The following is a 12,813-nucleotide window of genomic DNA, read 5'->3' as shown; positions in this document are numbered from 1 at the left end:
TTTGTAGATTAAGCGAAAATAACCTCAAACATCCATCTAAAAAATAGTAACTTCAGTGATATCAAACTTCACTTCTAATAATGAAAGTTCAAAATATCTTGTATACATGTAAATAGAAAGCAAGAGCATTTTTTACTTTTCAAAATGCTTTTGTCAATTTTTTTAACAACATCCCACCCTTTAGGTTAAGTTGAACTTAACCTAAATATTATGCCCATTTTTTTGCAGATAAAGAAACCAAGATACAAAAAGTAAGTTGATTTGATCAAGTTCAAAGCTCATACATCTAAGTACTTTCAAAAGCATTAGCATCAGAAGACTCACAGCACAGAAAAACTCCATTAAATCATGTTAACAACTGAGGAAATTTACCTAAAAAGACCCCACACTACTGCTTTCTTCTTCATTGAAAGGTAGAATAATGCAGCATCCAAGGCATCATTGTTCCTTTGAAAAGAAGCTTTGGCAACCTAAATGATAAATAAAATATTCTATTAAATTAACTATTTGATAAAAGAATTACAACCAATTAACCAACAATTGACAGTAACCATGGAAATGAGAAAAGTTGTCTCTATTCCACAATCTCCAGCAGCTTATAATATATACTCCTAGAGACAACCATTTGTATGCCAGTAATTATAATAAAAATAATAACAGCAACTAGCATGTACTGATTACTTCCCATGCACCAGGCACCATATCTAAGTGCCTTTCACTTATCTCAATCACCACAATCCATGAGGTACTATTATTACCCCCATTTTACTTTCTAGAAGCAAATGAGACACAGACAGGTTAAGTGAATTTTCTAAGGTCACAGTGTAAGGGGCAGAAAAGGGATTAGAAGCCAGGCAGTAATAACTGTCTATCATAGAAAACTAGAGAAAGAAGGCAGAATATTCAATAGATATGACCTTTTCTTGAAAATTAAACGTTACCTTTCATAACATTTGGTAAAAGCGAAAATGCTAAATGCTACAGTATATGTGATTTCACAATTTAAAGTTCTCTCAACTCATTGAATAAATATTTATTATATATTGTGACTTGGGAACTAGACACACACATTTAAAAACTACAAACAAAATTCAGTGTTCCAGTTTTTTTTAAACATACTTTTTAAAAAACATTCTTTTCTAGTATTTTTCCAATCAAAATTTGACAATTCTAAAGGAATGACATCTTCTTTCTGGTATGTAATTAAAATACAGAAGGTTGAAGCTCCATTATTTTAAAGTGCTGACAAATTTCAGTTCTTAGAAATTCCATGGGAGTCTTGAGCACATAACTGATAATCTCCATGGAGCCATATAACCTGAATTCATACAGAACTGATCAAGCCAATGTTAAAAAGTTTAAAAATTAAGCCAGTAACATTATTGTAATATAATTATATTGTTCTGAACATGGTATCATACTGACCGTATCTTATTTCTCAAAGATACTTAGATAACTTCTGCAAATCACTAAGTTGAGAAATATAACAGTAAAAAACAACAGATGTTTTATTAGCTCACATTGACTGATGGTGAAACAGGAAACTACCAAGGCATGGAAGAGTGGGAAACCACATCATGGAAACTGATTTACTCTCAATACTTGCTTGCTTATTCCTCTTCTCCTTTTTTAGTATGTTCTTGCCTTCAATCATTTAACTTAGTATTTTGATGTGTCGTAATTTTTAGAGAAATTTTTATTCATTTTTTGCTAATTATTTATAATACATCTCAAGGCAACAAATTCACATGTCCCTTTGATTCAATTTTAATATTTCTTATGGAAATAAATCATATGCACATATCAGAGATACTTAATTATAATGACAAAACACACTGCTGACAAGAAATTAAAGAGATCTTTGTAGACAACATCTGAAACATTTCAGATAAAATAGGCCCTCTTTTTCCTACTGCTTTGGAATATAAAAAATTTAATGTAGGTACTGTGTTATTTACATGCTGTAACAATTAACTTTCCCTATATACCAGAAACTACATTATTTGGTTGGTGTGAGAATAAATTCCTTCTTACATTTGTGCCTATTTTGAGGGAGAAACACTGATATCAGCTACCTTACATGTAACAGGAAAAATAACACCTCTGTGCTCACATTTCAAAGGGATCTGAGGGGCATGATAAACACCAGCAACACAGGATTTTAAGGGAGATGAATATGGCACATCCCTAACCACCTTCAACCTACCAAATGAAAATGGGACTGGGGGATATGCATTTTAAGTAAGTTTGACAGGTGATTCTTCTGACACTAAAATTTGAAGACACCCATTGTAGAGGAATGAATTCCTCTTGGGAGAAATAAATTTATACTTCACAAATGTAGTACCATTAACTGTATTTCCGAGAATGTATGAACTCCTAAAAGTAAACAATAAATGAGAATTCCACTTTCCTAACCCCTATAGAGTAGAAAGGGCATGGACTAAATCTAACACTTATAAATGTTGGCAGTTTGGGCTGGTTATCTAACCTCTCTAGTCCTAGTTCCATCAGGTGGAAATGGAGATGGTAACACAGGACTGATGAAATGATTAATGAAATAATTTATGAAAAGCAACTAGCACAAACCTGGTACGCAGAGGGTGCCCAATAATGGTTAGTTTCTGCAACACTGAAAGAACCTGCAGCTTCCACAAACAACTTACTTAATAAATTTTTTTTCTAAAGGGAATCTACCAGAAAACAGATTCCAAAAACCTGCTTTAAAAAATTTTGTAGTGGGGCGCCTGGGTGGCTCAGTCGGTCAAGCATCCAACTATTGATTTCGGCTCAGGTCGTGACCTGAGAGTCATGAGACTGAGCCCCTTGTCGGACTTCGTGCTGGGCATGGAGCCTGCCTGGGATTCTCTCTCGCTCTCCCTCTCTACCCCTCCCCCACTCATGTGCACATTCATGTTCTCTCTCAAAAAAAATTTTTTTAATAGCATGTTTAATTTGCTGCCACAGATATGTTCTTCAAGTGCACATAAATCAAAATCTTTTATGGAATGGTATTTTAAGTGTGCAAAGGAAGTTTGCTATTTACTAACCTAGTCATACAGAGAATCCGTTATATAAAAAGAATTCTCATATATAATTAACATGATCTGATAAGAACCAAAGTTTGCTTTCTAAATTTAGATTTGTTTTTTTTTTAATATCGTTATTAAAGTACAGCCGACACACAATGCTATATTAATTTCAGGTGTACAACAGTGATTTGACAATACTACACATTATGCAATGTTCACCACAGTAAGTACAGTCACCATCTGTCACAGTACAGTATTATTATAATTTTATTGGCTATATTCTCTATGCTGTACTCTTCATAACTGTGACAAACTTTCAGTTATCAAAAAAAAAGATTTTTGCATTTTCCCAAACTAGGAACCACCTCAAATGATAGCAGAACATAAGCAATTCTACAAATATTATAAACTCAGCATAAATGGTAAAAGGCAACTGATACACTACATATTTTATAAAGTTCAAGTTTTTGGAATCTCCAAAACTTTTTATTTAAGAAATTTTTAAGATCTCAAGATGTACAAACTAATTCCCCACTACAGATTTTCTGGAACATGGTATCTTTTATCCTTTAAGATTTTTTTTTAACTTCAACATCCAATGAAGTAAAGTTACCTTTTCAATGCATCTTCGAAGAGTGTTAATATTCCTGACCCACCAACCTATTCCCATAGCTCTTAGCTCAGACCACTGAGGGTCCCCTCTCTGAATTGCCGGAATCATATTAATTAGTTCTTCCTCAGCCTCAGAATGAAAAGCCCAGGCAAAATGGCAGGTAGACACACCTAAATTAGAAATGCAAAATAATAACCTTCAGAACTATATCCAAAAATAACAAAAACAGTTTTTCACATAGTCCTGTATTCACTCATCCTGGAGAAGAATTTTCAAGCAAAAAAAATGGGTGAAAGGAAGTCTTTTATCAGGACTTCAGGACTTTACACTCTAAGCTTCTAAATACAAGATCAATGGCAGGATACACAAAACTAAAATATCCATCTTTTTTCCAAAGTATTTGCTTTTTGTCTCTGCAAAACTAGAGACACCAAAACGTGATCAATGGAAAGATATTTGAACATTGAGTCATTTATACACACACACACACACACACACACCAAATTTATCAACAGTGAAAGCTTTGGTCAAAATAAAATATCTTGGCCCTGTGTCTCTGGGTGTTTTTTCACAATGCCACTTGCTTGTAGACCATAATATGAATTTTAGTATTGAATACGGAAAACTGCCCCATTCATCCCTCTGGCCAAGGAACTAAGTATCATTTTATAGTAAACTCTAACCTTCAAGAGAGTTCAAGGGAACAACAGTCAGGAGACACATTCCTCTGCCTTCAGCACCTCAGTTAAAAGTAGTTAATGCTGCCAAATACTGATGGTATATGGCAAATTTGTTCCGCCCTGGTAGAAGAATGACAGGGCTGTAGCCTGTACTTAGAGGCAACAAAATGGGTTTAGTGACACCGTCAGACTTGGAAGTACAAGGAAGTTTATCAATAGTTTAACTATTGATAACACTTTATTCCACTCAGAGCAGGTGAAGAGGAAGCATGAGGGAAATGACACATACAGAGTGGTGACAGGTAAGTGAGAAAGCCCAGAAGAACCCACAGGAGCCTAGGAGCAAGCCTAAACTGGTCCAAGTAGCCATCTATATGGACCAGTTTTTGAAACAAAGACATGTCTGAGGTCAATGACAGTCACAACACAGGCTTCTCCATGCTATAAGACTATAGACATTACTACATATAATTTTTTCATTAACAACTACTATATAGACTTACAATATAGTTTTTCTAATCCTTACAGTTTCACAACAGTTCCTTTAGAAAGTATAAAGGGAAAAACTGGGGTACCTGGGTAGTTCAGTCTGTTAGGCATCTGACTCTTGACTTCAGCTCAGGTCATGGTCCCAGGGTCATGGGATGGAGCCTCATGTCAGGCTCCACGCTAAGCATGAAGCCTGCTTAAGATTCTCCTCTCCCTCTCCCTCTGCCTCTCTCCCCCCAACGCACATGCACACACACACACACATACACACACTAGCTCGCTCTCTGTCTCTCAAAAAAAAAAAAAAACTGTTATGACCATTTTGAATAATAATCTTAACTCTTAATTTCCCATTACTAACATTTATATACAACTGTGTTTGAAATCACATCACAAAAATCAATGCAACAAATTTGTCACCATAAATTTAGGGGAAAATTGTCAAAATTTAAGAAACACCAATTTGTAGTTTTTCAGAACCTAAAAGGAAGATTAATTTTCTCATTTAAATCTTTGCCTGATTTAAGAAATAATCACTACATCAAATAACTCAAACTTTGCTTTAAAAGTTATTATTACATAGCAATGCATACAATATACTTTTGATAACAGCAAATTTATAATATAAAGAATAATATAAAATATGTTACATTCTATACCCTTAAATGAAATTTGATTAGTTCAATTTTTGGTATGAATAAGAGAAAACAACAACAAAAAACATATGTATGTCAGGGGAAATTAGGTTTGGAAAGCAAGATTAAAAGATCAGTGAATATATTTGGAAGCCTAACTATTTATGTTTGTTTTAATATAAGCACTGTGTTATAAGTCATATACTCACAAGTAAAGCTGATGTTTCAGGAATATGTGCCATACAGTAATCCAGAAGATTTGCATACTTGTAACACACTGTCACACCCCCTGATTTGAGATACAAGGATTTATATCAGCCCCCTAATTTATAGATTAAAAAATCGTAACTACAGAGATTAAAGTGACCTGCCACATATCTTAATACCAAAAAAAAAAAAAAAAAGATATTAAGAAGAAAAAAAACAGAGGAACAAACAGGCAGTTTTTTTGGTTTTGGTTTAAATAGCAGGCTATTCTTTGCAGTTTTTCCTTGTTCTTCTTAGCCTTTCTATCTATAGACTGGCTACTTAACTTTTCCCCTGAGACCTATTCCCAAAGATCATCACCTGTAACACCAGTCACTTATCTCCAATATTTTAACTGTGTCAAAGAGAAAATGGAATTTAACAAAGCTTTAGAAATTAGAGGTGTGTTAGATCTCCCTAGGAAAGTACATAATTGTTATTAAGTGATTCAGTACTATTTGATTATCATTTAAAATGAAAATTTAAAAGATCTTTGAGTTAACATTTTTTAAACCTATCCAAATGGCACAGATTGTTTAAAATGATAATATCAAGTGTTAACAATGTGTTATTGAAATCATCAAACATTGCCTCTTGGAATGTAAATGAGTACAGTTTCTGTCTGTGGCAATACTTATCAAGAGTTATGAAATTTTACTCTCCAGTACAGAGAACAAACTGGTGGCTGCCAGAGGGGAGGTGGGTGGGGGAACAGGTGAAACACTTATCTTGATGAGCACTGAAAACTGTACAGAATTGATGAATCATTATATTGTACACCTGAAATTAAGATGGTATATTAATTATATTTGAATAAAAGATACTAAGATATAGTTATGTTCAGAGTTTAGAAAACTAGCCTGGCAATACTGTAAACTGTCAACCCAAACATTAAAAATAAAACTACCTTTAAAAAAAAAAAGAGTTAAGAATTTTCAAGCCCTCTAATACTGTAACTCCATGATGGAAAAGTAACATGAGGAAATAATCAGATATACACAAAAATATTTATATGCAAGGTTTTAAGGTCATTCATTACAGTGATAATTCAAATAGAAAAGAAAATCAGCAACATTTGTTTCAAAAATAAAGGACTGGATAGATGAAACACAGTTTAGAGACATGACAGAATATTAGATAGCTATTTAAAATCAAAATTTCAAAGAACATTTATGAGGGTAAAGGGTAAGTGTTATATAAAGTCTGATATTCTAATTCCTTCAATACTAAAACATTAATTATGAGACTGTGTCCAGGATGCTGGTTTAAAAAGAAACATAGTCTAATGAAAAATGCACTGGGCTGGGATTCTAATTCCAACTCTATTCACAAATAGCCTTCTATCCTAGGCGGGTCACTTTATAAAAAGTTTCAGTTTTTCAATCTGTAAATTAGGCAGCTGGTAGAAATCCCTACATCTCAAATCAGGGGGTGCGGCAGTGTGCTACAAGTATGCAAAGCTACTGCATCTCTAGATGGCAGATATTCTTGGAATATCAGCTTTACTTGTGAGTACAGGACTTAAAATGCTTATACTAAGATAAACATAAAAAACACATGGAAAAATTTACATAATTTTTAAAGAAAAGACATCAGACGTCACAGAAATTCAGGGCGACTTTGGGTTATGGCCTCAAGCTTATCAGGTTTACTCCTAGGCTACTACAACTTCAGCGAGTAAAAGCTGAGAAACTGAAATAGAAACTAAATAGTAAAAGTCACAGAACAGAGCTAAAAGATGCACAGTAAAGTGGTTAAGTGGGTACTATGTGACAAGAAGATCTTAAGGCTAATGACAAATATGCATATTATACACAAATATAAATCCAAGTATTTCATTTCAATATGAAATAAAAGTTGCACAAAGGTTCAGACAATGAGTTAAATACCTTGATGAAGTAGCTGTACTCGGTATAAAGGAGGCAGTGACGTCAAAAGACATGTGTGCAAACGCATAGCTAATAAGTATCTCAAACCACACTCATCTAATGTGTCTCTTCCTATAAAGTAAGCAGAAAATATATTTAAGGAAATAGGTAACAAACCAATAAAAAATTAGGAAATAAACATTAAATTCAGTAATAATAATATATACAAAATGTATGTTTGAGTGTATTCCTTTGTGAACACTTAAGTATATATATATATATAGTATATATAGAACATGTATCTTTACAAAAAAAAATGTGTAAAGGCTAAAATTCCCAAATGAAAAATGACTGGAGAAAACATAATTGTCTATTAGTACAGGTAATAATAGTCATTATAGCTATTCATAATAAATGAAATCTTGAAATCCAATAAAGAATATATTAACTATAGTAAGCTAAGTATAATTTTAAAAAGCATTTCCTAGGTGAGATTTAAAAAATAGGAATTACATATCTAAAATGATATCATTATTATCATTATTATCATTAATTAGGCAGTATCTTCTAGTTTGGTTAGCTCAACTGAAATATAGTACCATGAAAGATTTGAAATTTGATTCCCTAGGCTAGTTTTCCAGAGTTAAGGCTGAATCTTAACCTAATTCCACAAACTTACTCTTATTTACAAGTTGCATGAAGGTATGAAAGTATGGTGAGCTTAATCAAACTACAGCCACTGTTGGAAAAAAGCAATGCAAAACTATTAACAGCACCCAGCCCACTAACTGCCACTTAGAAAGTGCTAAGAATGTTGAATCAAATAATATTTTCTAGAAGAAAATAAAATGTTTTAAATTCTCAAAGTTCAAGTTCCAGCTCTACTTCCCATTAGTTATATTCATTCACTCATTCATTCATTCATTCATTCATTCAACAAATCAAGCATCTACTACAAGTGAGTCATAGTTTAGGTGCTGGGGATTTGGCAGTGAGTAAGAGGAAATCCTTCCTCTTATATTGCTTATATTTTAGGACACAGAAACAACAAACAAAAAGTGTCTGGTGGAAAGTTAATGCTATAGAGAGAAATAAAAAGTAGGCTTGACAGAGAGTACTGGAGTAAGAAGGTTCTATTTTATCAAGTATAGCCAGGGAAGAACTTTCCAAGAAGATGATGTTTCAGCAGAAATCTGATGAGGTAAGGGAATGAGCCAGGCATAAATTTGGAAAAAGAGCATTCTACACAGAGGAAACAATATGTGCAAAGACCTTGAGACAGGAATGTGTGTAGTGTACTTTGTACATTGGCAAGGAGGTCAATGTAGTAGAATGAAAATGAACACAGGTCACACAGGGATCTCTGGCTTTTAGTCTAAAGTGAGATAGCAAGCTACTCGTGTATGTTGAACACCAGAGAGATTAAATGTGATTAATCACTGGATCCTATGTGAGAACAGACTGAGGTGACAAGACTGAGGCAGTTTAGGAGACCGTCAATAACCAGGCAAGAGGTGACAGTGACCTGGACCAGAGTGTTAACAGGAGAGGTGGTGAGAAATGACTGAATTCTGGATATGAAAGAACCAGTAGCATTTGTCAGGAGACTGGATATGGCGTGTGAAAGAAAACAGAGTCAGGAATGCCTCTAATTTCATTTAAAAGAATCAATTTACTTAGAATCTATTCACTGAGATGTGCAACATATTTAAACTCTGAGCTTCACTTTCCCACCTGTGAAATGGAGACATTAATTCCTGCCTTATCTATCTCATGAAAGTCCACTGTAACCAGGAAGAGCCATTTTTACACTGCCTAGCCAATCATATTGTTTTGTATCCAAAAGTTTACACTGTTTTTCATGGATTGTGGCATATTTATCTTCTTAATATCCCAGAGTAAAAATTCTAATGTATATTAAATTTTCAACAAAGGCTTAAGGCTATTCTGGGGAGAAGCTTGCTCTATTGCACACAATTTATCCTAATAATCAGAATTTTTAAAATTAACACGTTTAGAAAATAGGTCATAGAAAAACCTAAGGTCTCTAGTTATTTTAATCTACGAAGAGAAAACTTTGGAGATTTAAGTATATAGACCTATATGAAGAGAGATATTCCAGGTAGCTCTGAGGAACAGTCTTTTACCGTCAAATTTAGAAATCTTGTGAAATAGTAAGGGTACAGGCTGGGAGGCAATGATTTATCCACATATGAACCCCAGTTCTGCCACTTACTACCTGTGTGATCTCATATGTCACTTCATCTCCCTAAGGATCAGTGTTTTCATCTACAAAATTTAGTATAATAATAGCTACCTACCAGAAGATTGTTGTGATAATTAAGTATGATAAAGTACATAAAGTGCCTGGCACATAGCCATTGTTCACTCCTCCACAATATTTACTGAATGAATGAATGATCAATAATTTTCGGTTTCCTTTGCTAATGCCATCATTTATAATCAACACAAATGCCATCATTTATAATTCAACTATCTGCATAAAAGAGAATGGAATCTAGTTTCAGGAGACAGCCAAAAATGTTCTGGTTTAGAGCAAATTAATCAAGACACACATTATAGTAAAATGTATAAAACCTCCTTCTCAAGAGACTTTTTGGAGAAATTAGGTAATTGTAAAAAAATATTTATACCTAGAAACGGTTGAGTTCATGGTCCCTATAAGTCTCATGGTTCAATAGTAAAACTAACAAATGGTCCATTATTATTATTAAAAGTAAATAAAAATTAAAATAAGTCACAGGAGTCAATATGTTTGAAAAAAGACTACATATATCTAAAATCACACAAAACTTTCAGAGTAAAAACTCATACAAGAACACACACAAAGACATCAAAATTCATGAAATCATGTGCAAGTCACAGCCTACCCCAACTGTCTTTTCTTTTACAACTAATCATATTATTTAACAGTAACTGTTAGCTAGAGAAGTCTTTTCACTGCAAGGTTATAAAAAGACTGCAATTTAATACGTGAGTCACTATATAAATTATACAAATGGTTCTATTCATAACTTAATAAATTTTAGTGGGAATTTTTACCTGAATAACTCTTATCTCTGTTTTCATCAATCTCAGTACTGGTGGTAGCCACTGTATCAGCCAAAGCTACAAGGAACATCTGCTCCAAACGGGTAAGGCCTGGTAGACTTGAGTGCATAAGGTGACTTGAAAGTACCCTAGCATGTTCTTGGCCAAAGTAAGCAGGTCCATATTGAGAAAGATTTATTACTTTTGATTTGTTTTCTCTCTTTTCTGGCTCTAAATCTATATCATCTGTTGTTATATCCTGGATTTGGAACAGCTCTGAATACTGATCTTCTGGTTCACTTTTGGTAGGATCTTCATAGCCCTGTGGTATTTTTGTACTTTCTTCTGAAATTCTGTAGGTTGTATCTTGATCTGCAGCAAGCAGTGCATATAATGGTAGTGGAGGAATAGAATCTATCTCAGTATAATCCCGAGTACCATCCTTTCCTATGGTGACTGTATCCTTTGCTGTACTGCCACTAACGCTAATGGTTCGGGAAAGATGTCGCTTAGTTCCTTCTCCAGCATCAGCATCTCTAACTATTGCAACTTCACCTGCAATACATTTTACTAAATGAGAGAGAATAGCTTTAGCCCTTCTAACTTTCCCTAAATCCATCAATTCTAACAGCTGAGTTGGATGATACTGTGGGAGAGTAGGTGAAAGTACATGTGCAGCCTCAAATAAGCCACCATCTTGAACTACAGTTGGTGAACAAAAAACATCATCAGCAATAGCTGTTCCTTCAACGATGCTTTTTCTTGACAACATATTAGATTTAAAGGCAGAATGATCTTGTATTACTGTCTCTTCTGCATAGGGACTATCAGCTTCAATGTCTCCAAATTTGACAGCATGCTTCCACTGTGCATATACATGCATTTCACAATCCATTCCTACCACCAATATCCCATCTCTCACCCAGGAGAGAGAAACAGGCAGTGAAGGTGTACCATCCACAGAAGACACTAAGTCTATAGATCTAAGAAGAACCCACCTTGACCTAACTCCTTGCTTGATACTACCACCTAGTGGTAAAGTAATGACAGCTACTCCATCCTTACTATTGGTCTGCTCAGTCACAATTCCTGAAAGCCGCCCATACATGAAGATATTAGCGCCAACACCCACTGTGAGAATGTGGGAGCCATCTTCTTTTGATACCCAATCCAAATGTACTAAATGTTTGATATTCGGAATAAGGTATCTATCCTTGCTCAAAAGTGCATCTGATTTGCTGTACACAAATAGGTTACTGTCAACACTGACCCTTGAATCAAGTACACTCCCAACCTTGACCAAATCATCAAGATGAATTGTTTGTTCTAAAACCCATTCTGATCCTCCTGTGGATTCACATTCAAAGATGCAAACATGCATGGAAAATTCTTTAGAAACAAAACCATTGTGGTGGATAGGCTGTTTGTAAGCCACGGCAAGGCGACCTGTGTATGAACAGCTAACAGCAACTGGTCTTCCCACAATGCTCACTGTACTGCTATTATCTTCTCCTTCATCATTCATCAAGGGCCATCTCCTCCAATGGTAAGCTTCCTTCTCATCAGTTTTACATTGCAGGCTGGTTTCCATACTACACTTCCAGAAGCGTACTTTATTGTCAGAACAAGTTGTAACCACTAAATAAGGTGCGAGGCATACTGGATAAATTGAAGAAGAACTCAGATGGCCTTAAAAAAGAAAAATCAGGTAGTCATGACAATAGAACCATAAAATATAATGCTAATAATCAAGTTCTAGAATGTGATAAATCCAAAGCCACTATAAGCTTCTTCATAATTCTGCAAACTCCCCTTAACTAGGGCTTTATACTAAATGTCCACTGGCTAAAGTATCTATATGAAGCTTAAACAGTCCAGTGGTGAAATAAAAATATGCAATAATCATCAATTAGTTTTTACATAATTACGTTTAAATGAGGTGAATATTCCATTAAAATAAAATTCAAACACAATAAAACAAGTCAATCCTTAATCACTAAATCTGTTATCTGCTAGAATTTATATATGCCTTCACTGGAATTCAGTCTCCATTTTTAATCATTTTCATCATAGATTCTTTTTTTTCAGTTTTTTTAATGTTTATTTTATAAGAGAGAGAGAGAGAGAGAGAGAGAGAGAGAGAGAGCGAGCGAGCAGGGGAGGGGAGGGGCAGGGAGTGAGAGAGAGACACACAGACAG

At 34.4% G+C, this 12,813-nt stretch overlaps 1 protein-coding gene across 4 annotated transcripts in view; it reads right to left on the bottom strand.

Annotated features, from left to right (window-relative positions):
• DMXL2 (Dmx like 2) overlaps window positions 1-12,813 on the bottom strand; it is a 156,633-nt gene that overhangs the window by 34,284 nt on the left and 109,536 nt on the right. For all 4 annotated transcript variants that reach the window (XM_043555425.1, XM_043555426.1, XM_043555428.1 and 1 more), the window contains exons 18-21: window positions 10,627-12,303; window positions 7,585-7,695; window positions 3,646-3,815; window positions 373-470 (exon numbers count right to left, since the gene is read on the bottom strand). In XM_043555425.1, coding sequence (XP_043411360.1) covers window positions 373-470; window positions 3,646-3,815; window positions 7,585-7,695; window positions 10,627-12,303 — 2,056 coding nt within the window. The remainder of the gene's footprint in view (window positions 1-372; window positions 471-3,645; window positions 3,816-7,584; window positions 7,696-10,626; window positions 12,304-12,813) is intronic.

The sequence above is a fragment of the Prionailurus bengalensis genome, chromosome B3 (genome assembly GCF_016509475.1).
Source record: "Prionailurus bengalensis isolate Pbe53 chromosome B3, Fcat_Pben_1.1_paternal_pri, whole genome shotgun sequence".
NCBI lineage: Eukaryota > Metazoa > Chordata > Mammalia > Carnivora > Felidae > Prionailurus > Prionailurus bengalensis.
Note: the sequence above shows the minus strand (reverse complement) of the source record. Positions and strands in the feature narration are given on the sequence as shown.